The 19,606-nt window shown below is 33.9% G+C and overlaps 1 protein-coding gene across 3 annotated transcripts in view; it reads right to left on the reverse strand.

The window, feature by feature from the left end:
• Positions 1-19,606, reverse strand: part of KIFAP3 (kinesin associated protein 3) — a 157,465-nt gene that overhangs the window by 56,532 nt on the left and 81,327 nt on the right. For all 3 annotated transcript variants that reach the window (XM_061382571.1, XM_061382572.1, XM_061382574.1), the window contains 5 exons: positions 11,470-11,570; positions 3,497-3,605; positions 2,066-2,178; positions 1,459-1,624; positions 715-840 (listed from right to left, as the gene is read on the reverse strand). In XM_061382571.1, coding sequence (XP_061238555.1) covers positions 715-840; positions 1,459-1,624; positions 2,066-2,178; positions 3,497-3,605; positions 11,470-11,570 — 615 coding nt within the window. The remainder of the gene's footprint in view (positions 1-714; positions 841-1,458; positions 1,625-2,065; positions 2,179-3,496; positions 3,606-11,469; positions 11,571-19,606) is intronic.

Consider the following 19,606-nt stretch of genomic DNA (forward strand, 5'->3'; position numbering starts at 1 on the left):
TAAAACAAGGTCCTAGAGAACTTGGCCCTAATAAAATATATTTAGAGTCAGACAAATTTTGTATGCAGTGGAAAATGATGAACCTGGGTCCTTAAGAGCAAAATAAAGTAAGGGGAAGACTATCTAGAACTCCTAGCCTATATTGTAATCCTAGCCAATGTGGCTAACTAAATTTATTTAAATTTTATTTAAAATCCAGGTTCTCAGTCCCAACAGCCACATTTCAAGTATTCAATAGCCACATGTATTGGACAGTGCAGATAGAGAACATTTTCTTCATTGTAGGAAGTTTAGAGGACAACACTATATATGGATCCAGGAGGGAATATGATGATTAGAATTAGCTTCCTAATAAATCTTTCTGATTAGAAATCGAGTTATTATAAAAAAGGGTTTGTGCAAGAAAAGAGATATAATTCAACCAAGACAAAGCTCAACAGAAAGAATAAATGGCAGAATATTTAGCTGTTCAAGGTTGATAAGTGCAGGGTAGTTATCTATAAAATTGGTCCTCAATCACTTTATAGGAACATTCTTAACCTTACAACCTAAAGCTATTTGGTATTATGCTATCTAATTCTAGTAAAAATAATTCATTTTGCTAACTATATAATTTAAGTGGCTATAAGATGAGCAATGCAACAAGATAATATATTATCACTGTAGATAATGGGTTTATATATTAGCATAAAAATAAGAAAAATTGTAATTTACCATTTAGCAACTCAATGAGTGCAGGGATTATCCCAGATTTGGCTAGCAACGCAGCACAAGAGTCATCCATAGATACAGTTCCAATCATTATAACCACTTCTAAAACAAGGTCATCTTCTGCAGCACCTAGTGAAGTGAACATCACAGAAAGTTTTCATTGAACTGTCCTGATACAAATCCTTTTATATTTCCAAGATTCTTATTCACAGAAAAGATACTGAAAGCTATTAAATCAGTTCTTATGAACCTTTAACATGTATACAAATTTGTCCTTTTCCCAAAGTTCCATGTTCAGAGAATTCCATTCCACAATGACAGTTCATGGTTTTTGGAGCAGTAGAGAAGTGGTATTGTATTTTCAATAAGTCTTTGAAAATATAAATGAATGACAGTGTAAACACAGAAAACAGAAGAGTCATTTCAATGCCTCAAAGAACTTTGTGTGTGCATGTGAACTCATGTAGGATGGTTATTTGGTAATTTTAAAAAGGCAGGATAAAAAAATAGTAAGGCAGAATAGGAAAGGGAAACTAATATTAAGAAAACATATTGTTAGGGAAAATAGTATATACATATAAGAGGAGAACTAGTGACTGCTTTTCTGGGAGAAAGAAATTAGAAGTAGGGCTAGAACTAGAGGCCTGGGAACGTAGTATAATAATGGTCACAAAATACTGCTCTAGCAGCTTTACCCACAAAAGAGAGAAATAATGATGATGCAGAAGTGAAATACTTAGCACAGACCTGGTTTTAGTTTATCCTTGAGGTATGGAACGAGCTTATACTCCTTAAGAACCAATTCCCAGTCTAAGTCTGGAATGGTCAAATTTGCAAGAGTTCCTAAACACTCAATCACAAACTCCTCCTCTTCATCATTAGAGATCTGAGCAGCAAGGTCCCCAACATAATCCTGAATAAAACAAAATTATAAATTTAAAATATTTCTACAAAGGAACTAATCTAATAATTTAATGCATAGGAAGATAAGTGTCAAATGTGATTCTCTTGTTGTAATTGTAGTTCTTTAATCACTCAATCGTGTCCGACTCTTTGCAACCCCATGGACTGCTAACTTGCTAAGGGAGTCTATAGTGAATTGGTTTAAGGCAAGAAAACTGGTGTGAGGTTGAAAAGGTTAGGGACAGGGATCATAAAACAAAAACGGTATTAAAACTTAGGTTGAAATCTCTAGGAGCTAAACCTCCAAGGAAGTTGATAACAAGAAGAACCAAATTGGGTCATGAATTAATATTTGACAAGAGTTAAGGAAGAGTTATATTTCCAAACACAGCACTTTAAAACTTCAGTTCCAGGCTATTTTAATAGACAGAAAGCCAAAGACAACACTTACAATAAATAAATTTTTAGTTGGTCCATCATGCTGGGAAATGTTCCTAATCATTTTCATCAGCAATGGATCCTTGAACTTCAGAGCCCTCTTCATGAGCATCTTCAGCCCGTTTCCTGATAATAACAGAGAAATTCCCCAATAAAATTAAGGTTCATTTAAATTTAATGATCTTTAAAATTTTCAGCTCTCAAGAAACCCAATTTACACACAGAAAATGCATAAATTTTATAGAATCTATTAATTTTAATAAATGTATGCCTCTATATAATTCATATATTATATCAAGACAGAATATTTCCATTCACTGCAGAAAGTTCCCTTGTGCTTAGCTGATCTCCCCAATACAATTACTTTTCTTCTTTTCTCCTCCTCATATTCCTCTTTTTTGTATTTTCTTTTTAAACACAGATTTTAAATGGCAACCCACTCCAGTGTTCTTGCCTGGAGAATCCCAGGGATGGCAGAGCCTGGTGAGCTGCCATCTATGGGGTTGCACAGTCGGACACGACTGAAGTGACTTAGCAGCAGCAGCAGCAGCAGAATATCACATAAATAGAAACACAGTATGTATATGAAGTGTGTACCACAAATTTGTAAAATATAAATACTTTTTGATCCATAAAAATAGTATTTCTAGGAATTTATCCTAAGAATATAAAAATGCAAACATGAAAGATTCAGAGAAAGAAAAATTACTGCAGTATTGTCTGTGAAAGAAAAGAAGTGGCACAAACTACCCAAACAGCAGATTAAACTATGGAAAATCCTTTAATAAGCTATTTTTTCAGCTACTGGCAATTACATTTTATAAAAGTATTTAATCACATGGAAAGGTATTCAGATATTATTAACTTTAAAAAACATGTCACCAAATATACAGAATCCCATTTTAATTTACAATATGCAGAAGCATTGTACCAGTTTCATCTTTGACTATCTCTGGATAGTGGAAATACTTTTTTTTATTTTTTCCTATTTGCTCATTTGTACTTTTTGATAATTTACATGTATACTTCTCAAATAAGTAAAAACTACTGACCAAACTCTGAAATACCAAAATGCATGACAAATCACTTTACGAAGATACTACAGAAACAAATAGCAAATACATTTGTACTGCAACATCTTACACTGTAACAGACTGCTTTACAAATAAAAAGTTTTGTTTCACCTAGAAAATATTTTTAAAAATCAAATTGCAATTAAGGGTAACTGACAAAACAGTTTATAAAATGTTACTAGAGAGAAAGTCTGCTCACAATGTAAGAATATTTATGAGTCTGACATTTAAGGATTTGAGCTATAATTTTTTAAATTATAGAAAGATGTAATTCACTTATTTACTTTAATTCTTAATTCTTTATTATCTATTTTTTATCATTTGCCATTGGCATATGATAAAGATTATCCATGAAGCTCAAAGGCACTAACCTTCACAGATAAGCTGTACATTCCTTTTGTTAGCAGCAAGATTAATGCAGAAAGAAATGAGTTCCAAGTCAATCCGTTCATCTGAACACTCAAAGAGCATCTTCATTAACTAGCAAGAAGCACAAGACATATTTCATTCAAAACACCCCCGAACACATGAAAAACACAGGTGTTATCATAGATTGTATGTTGGAAATAATACAATTACATTTTCAACATAGAGTAGGCTTTTACTACTGAATACCTTAGTGAACTATTAGATGCTCAGTATTAAATATATGCTTTCAAGTACAGTGGAGAATGTAAATGAAATATTAGATAAAGGCTTTGCTTTTAAGGATTTAAAATATCATGGGGAAGTAGAACACTCTGAGCAAAGAAAACAGCTTGTGCAAAGGTTATAAGGCAGGAAAAAATGTCATTCTTCTGAAAAACTGAAAGAAAGCAAACATGGTTGGAATGAGGGAAACAGTGATAAAAGAAGGTAAAAGCCAGAAAATGCCAGGTCTTGAAGTACATGTTAAGGATTTGGGGCTTCAGCCTAAGGAAAATGGGAAGATGTTAAAGGCTTCCAAATAAGGAAAGTGTCAGAATAAGATTTATGTTTCAAGAAGATATGACCAATGTAGAAAACAGATTGAAATAGTGTAAGAAAATGTGCTGCTGCTGCTGCTAAGTCGCTTCAGTTGTGTCTGACTCTGTGTGACCCCATAGACAGCCTCCCACCAGGCTCCCCCGTCCCTGGGATTCTCCAGGCAAGAACACTGGAGTGGGTTGCCGTTTCCTTTTCCAATGCATGAAAGTGAAGTCATTTGGTCGTGTCCGACTCTTAGCGACCCCATGGTCTGCAGCCTACCAGGGTCCTCCATCCATGGGATTTTCCAGGCAAGAGTAGTGGAGTGGGGTGATGTGCTAAGATCATCTAAAGGGCTAGCAGAAAAGTCCAGGTATGGTGATGGCTGCTCGGATAAGAGATAAAAAGGACAGCTCAGATATATTTAGTAAAGACAATCAAACAGGATTTAATAACTGACTGGATGTTGGCATTAAGGGAGAAGAAGAAACAAAGATGACTCCCAGGTTTATACCCTGAACGACATGAATGATGGTGCCAATGCTTACCCAAAGACAGAAATTAGAATAGGAGAAAACCTCAAAGGGAAGCCAGTAATTTTAGCTTTTGGATATGCTGAATTTAAGCTGCCTATGTGACAGTTTAGTGCTGATAGTCAATAAAAGTTATAAACACAATTTTATAAGACATGTTCAGACTGAACATATGATTTTAGGAATTGTCATTTATGGTTGATAACTGAACCTGCAAGGTCTGACCCAATCATCCGGGAATGTATATAAAGTAAGGAAAGAACTCTACTTAATAAGAGAAAGAAAGATGGGTCTGGGAAGCAACAGACAGAAAAAGAGGAAGGAAAGGATAGGCTACTTATGCCATTTAGCCATATCTACATTTGTCATGATAAAAGGTCATTGCCATATAATAAAGGAGAAATGACAAATCTTATGCCAGACTTTTGAGAAGCCAGTCTACTATTATTGGTAAATAGTAAATTAACTTAATGCATATTATATAAAGATATTTTTCTCTTAGTCAAACTGTTAACAATATATGGAAGTTAATCCTAAAATTTATAACCTAAAATTTTCTTATGTTTTATCTCGAGGCAATATCTTTAAGATCAACATGTCTTTGTTGATGGGTTAGACCTTATTCTGTTAAATCTTGTGGTTATTTTCTATGTTAGTTCCAAATAACTTCTAAGTTTCAAAAAGGATACATGGTCAACATATCATGTGTCTGTAAAAATTAATCTTACTTTTATATACTAGCAATGAATTAAAAACACAAATCCACTTACAGCTGCTCCAAAAAACACTCTGATATCATTCTAACAAAACAGTATATATACATGTGTGTACGTGCATGTGTGCTGTCACTTCAGTCTTCTCCCACTCTTTGTGACCCTACAGACTTCTCCCACTCTTTGTGACACTATGGAGCCCGCCAGGCTCCTCAGTCCATGGGATCCACCAGGCCAGAATATTAGCGTGGGTTGCCATGCTCTCCTCTGGGGATCTTCCTGACCTAGGGATCAAACCCTTGTCTCTTGCACTGCAGGTGAATTCTTCACAGCTAAGCCACTGGGGAAGCCCATATATGTAGGTATGTATGTATGTATGTGTGTGTGTGTATGTGTTTGTGTGTGTAAAATTCATTTATTTGCTGTGAACTACAAAAACACTATAGCTGGTAAATGGTTTGTATGTATTATGCCTTTTCTCACAGAGCACCTCTTTAACACAAATGTTGCTGCTAGTGGAATCTTTAATCACTAACACTTAATAATGTTGCAGAACAACAACAACAAAAATCTATGGCATAGATAAAACAACCTTAAATTACTGGATATACATTTAACAGATTTTGGTACCTATGTATTAACTATCAATTAAAATTATAAATTAATAAAAATGTAGATGACAGTACTGTAAATATATACAGTATGTTTTTCATACTATAATTAAAAACCTACTACATATAGATTCCTTTCAAACTTCTGATACAAGAAGCTTTTTAAAAATAACAAAAGTCTGTTTGTTACATTAAGGTAATGCTTAAACAAGGCAAACTATGTTGTTATTTACTTGAAATTAATCTTGTAGTATGAAACTTGGCCTTAAAAATGGCATTATCGGTGATTTGTTAGAAGCTGAGGGGTTTTGTTTTGCCTTGTTTTTGTAATTTCCATGTTAAGTTTTGTGATGAAATATTCAGGAGCTAGCTTTTTATTTTTTTATTTTTTTTTTTTTTAGGAGCTAGCTTTTTAAAAAATAATGATGGTTTAAAACCTTATCCAAATCCCCACATCCCCAAATCAAGACTAAATGTTAAAAAAACATATCATGATATAGAATTAGTTTTTCAGAGTAAGAGAGACACTTAAATTTTAATTAGAGCACTCACATTTTAAAATATTAATTTAGCTCAAACTCCATGTGCAACATTGTCTTTAATTTGATTGTTACAGCACTTCAAAAGAAAGTGTAATTGCTAACAACTAGGAAATATTAAAACTAGATTTGTTCTAACTATGTCCATTGTCATCTTTTACTAATTTAACAGGAAGGCACTAAAAGGGGTTCAGTCTTTGCAATGAAGAGGCAATAGTGTTCAATCAGACAAGTCCCATATTGAGTATCAGATACCAAAGACCCAGGACTGAAATCACTGTGTCTAGACTCTCTGGCACCTGACTTCACTTATTTACCAGTGACCAGAGGCCAACCCCCACAGCTCGCTATATTCACATACACCTCTACCACCATCACCCCCCTACCCAAACATCTTTGAATGATTATGGCAGAACTTTGCATGCCTCAGGAATCTCTTCTGACTGGCTACTCCCTAACTCTGCTGTTTGAAGTGATGCTCTGGTTTCTGAACTTCAGCAGATAATGGCAGGCAGGAGCAAAGGGGGCTGTCAGAAAGGACGTTTACCAGCATTCAGCTAAAAAGAGGCATGTAGATCAAAGAGGGGCCAAATAGGACAACTGTGGTGGAAAACATGTGGATTACTATGAAGATTCTTGCACACTGTTCTAGGGTAAAATATTAAATAACACCATGACATCATTACCTAAACATGTACTTTGGCCATTCTATTACCAATAAATACCTTTTATAAGCATCTGGATGGCATTTGCACCTATTTAAACAAAACATGCATCTCAGAGGTCTAAATAACAATGAACTGTTAATGTGTACTCTTAACTATTATTAGAATACAACCATTAACTCCTGGTTATCCCCAAGTATGCTCACCTGAAACAATTCACCCACTGAGACCATTAAGATCACATATGAAGAAAGACTTGCCCTGACCCCCAAATTTTATACAATACTGGAAGAGGAAAAAATTAGAATATATTGGATAATTAGAGGTAATAAAATACAAAAGAAGAAAAGCAACATAATAGTGGAAGAGATTATGAGGCGTGATGAATTTATAACACCTACTCTGAATGTTAAATAATTTACAAAAGTGAACTCTAATTATAGAGCATCTCAATCTAGTTCCACCAAAGTCCACCTCTTTAAGAATCAATAGAATAATTTTTCCCCAAAGTACCTATACAACCTCTTTAGGTTAATCTAGTTTATGAAATGCTATTCTATGAGCAGTGTTAAGACATTGTTTATTTGGACTAATAAAATTCTGAAGAAAATTTAAACAGTATAGTATAGGTTTCTTAAGTGTAAACACTTATTTAAATTGGACTTTGAGTGGTTCCAAAATAGTGAGAACTATTTACTAATGGCATCTTGTTTTAGTACAGTATTTCACAGTTTATAAAGTTTCTTTACATATATAGCTAATGTAATTAAAGAATATGACCATATCACCTATTCTTTTTGATTGCTTAAATGAAGATGAATGACAATTTAATCACCGCTTTCCTACTCTCAGGCTTCCTACGTGATTCAGCGGTAAAGAATCCGCCTGCCAATGCAGGGGATGCAGGTTTGATCTGTGGGTCTGATTCGTGGGTTGGGAAGATCCCTCAGAGGGAAATGGCAACCCACTCCAGTATTCTGCCTGGAGAATCCCACGGACCGAGGAGCCTGGCAGGCTACAGTCCATGGGGTTGCAAAGAGTTGGACATGACTGAGCAACTGAGTATGCAACATTCCTACTTTCGAAGTTATTTTAGGCTTGTCATTTGAAAAATTCATTTGTAATTCTTCACGATATTTACTACACAAAAATTAATGTGCATAATTTCAAAGTGAACAAAGTATTACATTAATTCTAACATATTCCAAAACCCAGATATATAGTTTTATTTAAGAAGAAGGTTAATCAGTTGCTGTCACAAATGAGTTTAAAGCTCTGCTAGTATTATAAACATTACTTTGAGTAGTCAATATTTCTGAAAAGAGTATCTTTTTAATTTCTGAAGGAAGCTTGGAAATTTCAACGTAATACCAAATTTTCTTTCTTTTATTTTACAATGTACTTTCATAATTGGCACTGGGTGGCAATTAAACCATGTCAGTTTTTCCCTAATATGTCAAAGTTGAGCCTTATAAAGTACAAGCTATAGCCTGGATAGCACTTTAGGAACAAACATATTCTAGAATATCATTTACTTTCTCAAACTATGGCTTCATACTAAAACATTTCAGGATGTCTACAACATAATAATTTGAAGACATACCTTCACTATTATTACTGGGGTTGAGCTTTTAAAAACAGAATATAATAAATTAAAACCCCCAAACAATGACCACTGAATGAATTTTTGAAGATTCTGTTCATGAAATACAGATCATAAATGTTCTGAAAATCCCTCTGCAGAAATGTCTGATGTTAGAAAATTATCTGGCAAGGAAATATGCATGAATATTGCTCTTGAAAAGGTATGGGACAATTTTCCTCAAAGTCTTCAACTACAATAATATTAATGTCTCAAAAGAAATCTAAACAGACTTTTATTTCTGATTATTTATTGAAAATAGTTTTATATGTTATGTTTGAGATTATAAACTCTATGGTATAGAGAGAAAGGTAACTCTGAATTAAACATTTAACAAAATAAGTTTTCCATGTCTTTTTAGTTTACATTTCTTTTATTTAATGTCATTCTCTTTAAAATCTAATCTGGATAAAAACAACCAATTTAGACAAAAATATTATTTTTTTTGTCACTGCTTTCCAATTTGTATCTTGTAGTCAATGAAGTTCTGACACTAAATGGGTTTGGAAAAGAATACCCTTTGAAATTGTGAAGGAAAACCTTTGGAACATATGGAGTGAGACTGTAGTAAATCACTTGTAATCTCCCTTTGACATGGCTACTCTTTTATTGAAAACTTGTTTGACCAAGAGTTTGATTACACTTTGCATCAGCTATAGTCTGACATGTGTTATCTCTATAAGAAGCCTTGCCATGTTAGATAAAATATGCAGTATATTTGAAGGATGTCTACTTTCTGTAAACAAGCATAATTAGTTTATCCCCTGATTTAAAAGCCTAAGAAGTTATCCTTGAGAGTTTATCAGCTTTTTAATTACATGTGGATAAAGTATTAAAATTTTGGACTAGCAAATTCAATTTTTAGAACTGTTTTATTAATTTGGGATGAATAGAAGGATTAATAAGAATTAATAAAAAGAAAAGTTATGGTCTTATTTTTTACTACATATTAATCATTTGTCAAAATAATACACATTTAATAACTTACATTAGGCTAATAAGGAATTACCTAGTAGGAGGCTTAAGAAGATTACTTTAATAAGCATAATTTACTATTCATATTCTTCTAAAGTATCTTTTAAAAGTGTTATATTTTTATTGTATATTATACATCCTACAAGTTTCCTTTTATTTATTTATTTATGTTGGCTGTGCTGGGTCTTTGTTGCTGCATGGTATTTTCTCTAGTTGTGGGCACTGGGGGTTACTCTCTAGTTGTGGTGTGCAGGCTTCTCCTTGGGGTGGCTTCTCCTGTGGAGCACAGGCTCTAGAGTGCATGAGCTTCAGTAGTTACAGAACACGAGCTCGCTCAGTAGTGTGCTTCCCAGACTCTAGAGACAGGCTCAACAGTTGTGGCACAAGGGCTTAGTTGCTCCAAGGCATGTGGGATCTTCCTGGATCAGGGATTGTACCCATGTCTGTTACATTGGCAGGCAGATTCTTTACCACTGACCCACCAGGGAATCCCTGTTTCTCTACTTTAGAAAGCCATATTATAAAAAATAATATTAAAAATCAGCCCAACTAGTATTCTGATCATCAGTTAGTAATCAAATTAGTAGAGCTCAGTTTAATAAAATTTAATGGCACAATAGTGACTTTGAATGTAAATTCTCTAAGAGTAAAATCACACACGTATGTGGTTCAGTGGTAAATAATCCGTCTGCCAATGCAGGACACATTTGTTCGACCCTGAGTCGAGAATATCTCCTGGAGAAGAAAATGGCAACCCACTTGAGTATTCTTGTCTGGAAATCTCATGGACAGAGGAGCCTAGCAGACTACAGTCCATGGGGTTGCAAAGAGTCAGAGATGACTTAGCGACCACCAACAACAATGAATCTCAACACTTACAGTCCATGAAAGAAAATCACTAAACTCTTTAAAGACAAATAAACCTAACATATGAAATATACCAAACAACTGAGTTATAGCAAAAATTTTTCTTGAGAAGAGTGCTATAAAAGAAAGTAAAAGTATTTTGATGCATTTTTTTCATCAGAGCATGCAAAGCATTTAAAACAGTCAACCACAAACAAAATTAAAGGGCAAATGACAAAGTTGGGAAATGTCTGTAATATGACAAGGAGTTAAAAGTTATTATATATATAGATCTTATGTATTAGTCCCAAAATATTGACATGCCAATGGAAAAATTATCAATAGAAATAAAAGATTTATAATATAATATCAATAAAAATGTGAAAAGTGTTCAACCTCACCAATATTCACAGAATGCAAATAAAAAAACCCCAGACATTCCATTTTTAGAGAAATGACAGTATCTAGTGTTGTTAAAAGTGAAATGATAGTTGGGAGAAATCAACTCATGTCTTCTTGGAAGGTAATTTGGCCATATTGTATCAAATACACAAAACACCTTTTGACTTAGTAATTCTACTTTTAGGAATTAAAACTAAGGAAAAAATAGAGATATGATTAAGCTTTTATATACTATGATTTTTATTCCACAGTATTTCATTTGCTTACATATGTTTATTTACATCAGTTTTTATGGGATAAACTAGAAAGTTATTTTCATTTTTATACTGTCTGTACTTTCAGACTGTATATAACAAATTTATATTATTTTTAGGAGGGAATTTTTAAAGAAAAAAGCTATTTGAAAAATCAAGAGAAGAAAGCAAAAAACACATTTTTAAAATGTGTTTTAAAAAAACACTTACACCACTCACCTGTGGTATGCAGTCAGTATACGCAAACATTGATTTAAAGCGGTCATCCATGCTTATGTGGTAAAGAACACACATTGCAATTTGCTTGTAGTTTTCATTGCCTGGAAATAAGACATCATGAATATGGTGAGATTTTATATTATGCTATGCCTTGCATGCAATGACCACAAATAAATTAATTTTTTGTATAACAAACTCAAATTAATGCATTAAAACTTTTAAACTACAGAATCAATAAAAATCCTTATACAAATTCTAATTTAGAAAATATGAGATTTTTCTAATTTAGAAAAACATGAAAATTTTGAGCTTCCTATTTCAATTTCCCTGCTTGCCAAAACTAGAGAAAAGCCTGCCCAGCCAGAAGACCTAGCACAGCCAAAAGTTAGCTGAGCAAGCTCCAGGAGTTGGTGATGGACAGGGAAGCCTGAGTGCTGCAAGGAGGGGCTGCAAGATACGACTGAGTGACTGAACTGGACTGATTTCAATTCCAAAGTCTGGAGTACACCAACTGTGAAATATCACTAAGTTCCAAGAAACCGCAGTATTTTACAAGGTATATTTTTGAAAAAAGTTAATCACAAACTGAAGAATTAATTGTTCGCAGCAGCCCACTAAAATGTAGATTTGGCCACTGGCCTCCCCATCCCTCCTGTTTTATCAAAATATATAATTAACACATTTCAGTGATAATGTACAATAAATATAGTAAACAAAACAGTTTATTTAATTTCTATGAATCAGAAACTTGAAAAAGAACGTAAATGACAAAAAGTAGAACAGTATTTGCAACATTAAAAAATATATGACTATTCAATACAATACTGTAATTAGCCTCCAATTAAAATAAATAAATTTATATTAAAATGAATAAATAAAACATTGATAGATGGAACAGAAAAAAAAATACATGACTATAAATTGCTAAAGGGTATAATATAGACTAACAAGCATAGTCTAAGGATTGTCTTAGAACTTCAAGGTAAGATTATTCTCATTTTATACACCTTGAAACTGAAAAAAGGAAAGTGAATGATATATCATAGATTTGAAAAATAAAATGGAACTTGAATATGTCATTTAATACTTCTACATGCTTTCATATACCATATTTTGAGGATCTTTATATGATCTCAAAGTCAGTTTCAAAACTTGAGCTAGAAAAGTTGTTTTGCTAAAAGTTTTATCCAAAAAATAATATTCTTTAAAAAAATTTTTGGCTATAAGTAAATCTTGGGAGATATTTGGAATTTAAAAAAAATCAAGTATGTACATAAATTTAATTAACATATCAAGAAAATTTTAAATATATTTTAACAAGGAAGATAATTTCAGCACCTTTATTCCTATGTCTACTATAGTACAAAATTACTAAAATACTTTGTTTTTTTAATAATACTAATTTATATTCTTACTGAATTTTTCAGATATTAGATATATCTTTGTAAGGTGGTAAGCAATTCTTAGAGGACAAAAACTTTGGTATTCTTACAGGCTTTGTATATGGAATTTTGTCAAAAGATATCTGCTGATTGATTCTACTTTTAATATTTAAGAAGCAAGGTGACTATAGTTAACAATTCTCTAGGCAAGAATACTAGACTGGGTTGCAATGCCCTTCTCCAGGGGACCTTTCCAACCCAAGGATTGAACCTGGGTCTTTTGTACTGCAGCAGATTCTTTACCGTCTGAGCCACCAGAGAAGCTGTTATAGTTAACAATACTGTATTGTATATTTGAAAGTTACTAAGAGAATATATCTTAAAAGTTCTCACAACCAGAAAAAAAGTATTGTGTGAGGTGATAAATGTGGTAACTAACCTTAACTTACCTTACAGTGGTATAGTTAACTAACCTTATATCTAAACTTAACATATTTTACAATATATATATATATATATCAAGTTATCACCTTAAACTTACAATTGTTACATTAATTAGATCTCAATAAAGCTGGAAAAAAACACAATGTTATGTTTAAAAAATCAGAGGCTAAAACTGAAAAAATAAGCACAAAGACGCCACTGGTTTTACAAGATCTTCAGATGGAATACAGAAGTGTTTTAAGTAAAATTTCCAAGGGTCTTTTACAGGTAAATTTAAGAAATATAGTGAGCCTCTCTGTACAATCTTGTTTTCCTGGAGCTTACTATGTTAGACAAAAATATATCACATGCTAAGAAAGAACAATGTGAATCTTCAAAACAATCAAATCAGTTTTGTTATCTTTATGTGTCAGATGGGGAACCTAACAGAGAAAAATACTTCCTACACAGCCATGTTAAGCAGCTGAGCAGGGCTTTAAGCACAGGTCTCTCTGACTCAAAAATCTTCACCAGAGGTCAAGTTATATACACCAAAGGTATATTACAATATCTCTCAAATAGTTTTGTATCATAAGGTGAAATGGTCTTTCAAGAGATATTATTAGCAGGTATAAAAGACTGACATATGCTGACATATGATAGGGTAAAGCACATTTTTAAAACAGAATTTTAAAAACTCAAGACTTTTGCATCTTTTTAAATGGTTTGGCTAGAGCCTATTTCCAGGGACTCTCAATATCAATGTAAAAATAACTTCTTGGCATAAAACAAAAACAGTAAAATATAGTATATGTTTGTCAAATGAATACATACTAGGTAAACACTTTCATCTTAACTAAAAACTATGAATTCACTATACTCAACCACTTGGAATATAATATATGCAGAACCTACATTTGGAGGAAAATATAATTAAAAAATTGTGAAATAACTCCAAGAAAGAGAAAAGTAGAGACTAACTGGGTATTCCCAACTTCATTATTCTGCTCTTGGGATGAAAGAAATCTAAACAGAAAAGACTTGGGTTTGCATGATATGCAGATTAAAAATGAAAAAATTCCAACTTTCTTCTCTAGAGAGGAAAAGTATCTTTTAGAGTTTTGGTCAGAGTATACATACTTTACAGTATTTAGCTTTTCTTCTGGGGCTGAGATATTTAAAAATCTTTTTAAGGAAGTTCCAACAGTAAACTCAATATTCTGAAGGCACAATCTCTTTCCTTGCTATTCCAGTTTCTTTCTGCATGCTGTTCAGCTGTGGGTAGGTTCTAGTCCTACTTAGTTTGTACAAAATATTATTTGAAGGTATTTTCTTTATGTAATGGATTCACTGATAAGTAGGATTCTACATCACACAACTTACTAAATAAATGGTAAAAGAAACAGAGGAATCAATATCCAAAATATTTTTTAACATCAAAGTAAATCATCAACATTAAAATTCAGAATGGCACTAAGAATGAAATATGGAGAAGTGAAGTTGCTCAGTCATGTGTGTGACTCTTTGTAATCCCATGGACTGTAGCCTAGCAGGCTCCTCCATCGGCGGCATTATACTGGAGTGGGTTGCCATTTCCTTCTCCAGGGGATCTTCCTGACCTGGGGATCGAATCCAGGTCTCCTGCACTGCAGGCAGACGCTTTACCCTCTGAGCCACCAGGGAAGCCATAGTAAATAAACAGTAAAAGAAACAGAGAACTCAATATCCAAAATAAAAGACTTTTTAATATCAAAGTAAATCATCAAACATTAAAATTCAGAGTAGCACTAAGAATGAAATAGGATGCTATTCTGTTTGAGAAGAGTTTGTCTACTGCTGGTATTAGTTAAAAGATACTAAACTGCAGTGTTCTCGTGGTACATCCATTCATGAAAGGTGAAAGGAAACAAAGATTCACCTTTAAGAGATCTGTGCCCCATAAAGAGGATAACAAGGAAGGTTTTCTAGAGCAAATTATATGTGTGTGAACATACGTATGTGTGTATATGTATTATATGTGATTGTGTACCTATATCTTTATCACTTACAAAGGACAACTCAGAAGAAAGGGTATGTGACATAATAGAAAGTCTACAGTCCTAAAATTACAGTCATTTTTAAAAAGTAGGGAACACATGTATACCTGTGGCGGATTCATTTTGATATTTGGCAAAACTAATACAATTATGTAAAGTTTAAAAATAAAATAAAATTGGAAGAATAAAAAAAATAAATAAATAAATAAATTATACTGCAAAAAATAAATAAATAAACTAACAAAAAATCCATACTAAAAAAAAAAAAAAAAAAAAAGTAGATGAATAACATATGCCAGAAACATCGCAGATACAATAGCTTAATAATACATTACTTTCTTTTTTAACACAGCAAAACCCTCTAGTTTCAAAAAGTGGGATGATTCATTGTGCAACTTGTTCTAACTCTGTTCTTCTGTGCTTGTTTTTTCTTTCTCCTCTCCCCATATTCATGGGACAGAGAAAGGTGAAAGCTCCTTGAGTTCTCCTATACCTAATTCTTCTTTATCTGTGATCTTCTATTTAAAAAAGTCTCTGAATATATCCCTAATTTCCCATAATCTTTACCTAAAATTATTATCATAATCCCAAAATGTGCTAAAATGAAAGGACTGAAGGGAATAGAAATTTAACGGATACAAGGCTATACCAAAAGATTGGTGGACAGCCAATGTTTACATAACTACAATTCTTTGAGAGAGGGGAAGACAAAATTAAGCAAACTTGATAGTTCCTATTGTATGTTAAGCATATATTTTCTCATTTAACCCTTAAAACTGAAGAGGTAGGTATTATCTTTGATTTTTAGAACTGGACATGGAACAACAGACTGGTTCCAAATAGGAAAAGGAGTACGTCAAGGCTGTATATTGTCACCCTGCTTATTTAACTTATATGCAGAGTACATCATGAGAAACGCTGGGCTGGAAGAAGCACAAGCTGGAATCAAGATTGCTGGGGAGAAATATCAGTAACTTCAGATATGCAAATGATACCACCCTCATGGCAGGAAGTGAAGAGGAACTAAAAAGTCTCTTGATGAAGGTGAAAGAGGAGAGTGAAAAAGTTGGCTTAAAACTCAACATTCAGAAAATGAAGATTATGGCATTTGGTCCCATCACTTCATGGAAAATAGATGGGGAAACAGTGGAAACAGTGTCAGACTTTATTTTTGGGGGTTCCAAAATCACTGAAGATGGCAACTGCAGCCATGAAATTAAAAGACGCTTACTCCTTGGAAGGAAAGTTATGACCAACCTAGACAGCATATTCAAAAGCAGAGACATTCCTTTGCCAACAAAGGTTCGTCTAGTCAAGGCTATGGTTTTTCCTGTGGTCATGTATGGATGTGAGAGTTGGACTATGAAGAAGGCTGAGCACCAAAGAATTGATGCTTTTGAACTGTGGTGCTGGAGAAGACTCTTGAGAGTCCCTTGGACTGCAAGGAGATCAAACTAGTCCATTCTGAAGGAGATCAGCCCTGGGATTTCTTTGGAAGGAATGATGCTAAAGCTGAAACTCCAGTACTTTGGCCACCTCATGTGAAGAGTTGACTCATTGGAAAAGACTCTGATGCTAGGAGGGATTGGGGTCAGGAGGAGAAGGGGACGACAGATGATGAGATGGCGGGATGGCATCACTGACTCGATAGACATGAGTCTGAGTGAACTCCGGGAATTGGTGATAGACAGTGAGGCCTGGTGTGCTTCGATTCATGGGGTTACAAAGAGTCGGACACAACTGAGTGACTGAACTGAATGGAATGACATTCATTAAGGTTATGAATCCTTCAAAAGGAAACAGCTATGAATCTGAGATTCAAACCTAGGTCTGACTATAAAGCCTGTGTGCATGTACTCTCTACTAAGTAGGCCTTCCAGGAAATAGCAGAAAGGGTGAAATAAAACCTAACAAACAGGAATTATTATCATTATTCCTTAGAGGCACAGTACAGAAAGGAAATGCAGTTAAGAAGGGACTCTATAGGATCTGGGGGTCTTGGGAAAAAAAAGGTAAGAAGATGATAGAAAAGGGGAAGAAGGGAGATGAAATGCAGAAAAGCAATCAGTTATTTATCAGAGTACTTGTGTCCAGATGCAACAGGTTCCAATGGGTGAAAGATCCTGACAGGGACAAATTACATTGTCTCCTGAGCAGTATGGGAGACTAGATCTATAGCCATTCTGAAACTCATTCTCACTGAATTGGACAAGAACGGCTATCAAGCCGAGCTTGATTTTATGAGAAAAACAAGGTGCTGAACGCTTAAAAGCTGAATAAAGTGGTAAATAGAGGCAGTATAATGCTGTGGTTCAAAGCCCAGGCCCTAGAGGCTGACTGCTTAGGTTCAATTTGTGGCTCTGCCACTTACTAGGGAAAATGGCCTTCTGAGTGTTATTTTCTGCGCTTCAGTTTCTTCATCTGTGAAACTGGAATAACAATTATATCTATCTCAAAGAGTTGGTATGCAAGGATTAGGTGAGAGAATCCTGGTAAAACAATTAGTACTGAGTCTGATACACAATAAAATGATTCAATAAATGTTATTACTTACTATTATTATGTTGAAAATAATGTTTTTGTTTTATCAACAGAACACTATTCTTGCATTTTCTTTTTAAATTTATTTTTAATTGAAGGATAATTACAATATTGTGTTGGTTTCTGCCATATCACGTTTTCCTAATATATATGATGTCTTTGTGGTTTTCTATCCTCAAGATTTGACTGTAGTTTAGAGATAATACAGGTTTAAGAAGCAGCCAAGATTGCTCTGAGATGGCTATACAGGGTTCACAGGTATATTCTAATGCCCCTGCAGCTGAGCCACTTGCTCCCAGTCACTTTCCTATAAAGCTCTGTTATACCCAAAGTACGGTCTTAGGAGAGTCATCTTTCGTCTCAAGGCTCCATTCAGTGACCCCTATCGGCTTCATCCGAACCCTTCATCAGCCTCTCGTTCTCACAGGGTTATAAACCCCTTAATCAGAAAAAAAAACTGGGAAAAGAAAATGATCAAAGGGATAACTGTCACCAGTATGTGTTCTTCCACCACCACTACCACAAACAAACTGTGAACCTCTCTTCCTTCTGTCTTGTAACAGAACTTAATTTCACTCCTAGAGTACGGAACAGCTGTGGAGGTGATGGGCTATAAGATGAAAGGATACAGAGAGAAAAAGTCTGAAAACACAAAAGACAAACCTCACAATTAACTATATTACTTCACTTATCTTTAAGTAGCATGCACCAGGCAAATAAAATGTATAGGAGTTTCCCATTTGTTTCAGCTGAGCACAACTAAACAATAGAAACTGAAATACAACCAGCACTACACCAGAGATATATTTTTTTTTCCCTTGAGGAAAGTGTGAAAGGGGGTGATGACAGATGTAAGGGACTACAATATTGTACCCAGAGATCTATATACCCAATTTGCTGATATGTCTTCTAGATTTTATCTGGGTAAAGGTTCCCTAGAATTCAATCAATTGATTTGCAAATAACTATAAAATTGATTTTCTTCTCATTTTGTATTTATTTAGGAAATGAAAAAAGATATAAAATGACACTTGTCCTTTTATTAAAAAATGATGCAAATATTTTATAAATGGTCTTGTTACCTATATATTACCTTGATGGTTCTAACTCTTCTTTTATTGTTACAAATCACGTATTTCCAATCTCCCCTAAAGAATTGCAAGATAGGAAGATTATAGTATATGAACCACAGGTATCTTACTCATTGAATCATAAATGACTATACAAATGATTGATTGCCTCATAAAAACACAGCCTATACCTTAATGGCATCTAGCAGATATCTGACAGCTACAGCAGAAGGCATTGGAGGAAAAAAGTGAATACCTGGAGGGAGAAGGTGTCTGGAAATAACCCGAATTCCTCTCTTCAAACACAGCTGCACACAGAAAGTAGAGGCTTTCTGGCAGCCAACGTGTATTATTAACTATTACTTAAAAACAAATTTAAAGATCACATAGCAATAAACAGCCATTAAGAGAGATTAAATGGTCCAAGTAAAATTAAGGCTTATCCTTAATAGTCTTCTTCACTCACTGGTAGAAAAAATGTGTTCTTAAAAAACAAATCCCCCCAAATTCTTGCATATCCTAAGGGAATCTGGGACTGGGAGTTACAATTTTCCCATAAGAACTCATGATTAAGAATCATAAACTCTAGCTAACCAAGTATGATTTCTCCACATCCTACAAATGGCAGACATTTCAAAAGGGTTCCTTTAAGACTTACAGACATCAATTATTCCCTAATGGTATC

Source organism: Bos javanicus, chromosome 16 (genome assembly GCF_032452875.1).
Source record: "Bos javanicus breed banteng chromosome 16, ARS-OSU_banteng_1.0, whole genome shotgun sequence".
Taxonomy (NCBI): Eukaryota; Metazoa; Chordata; class Mammalia; order Artiodactyla; family Bovidae; genus Bos; species Bos javanicus.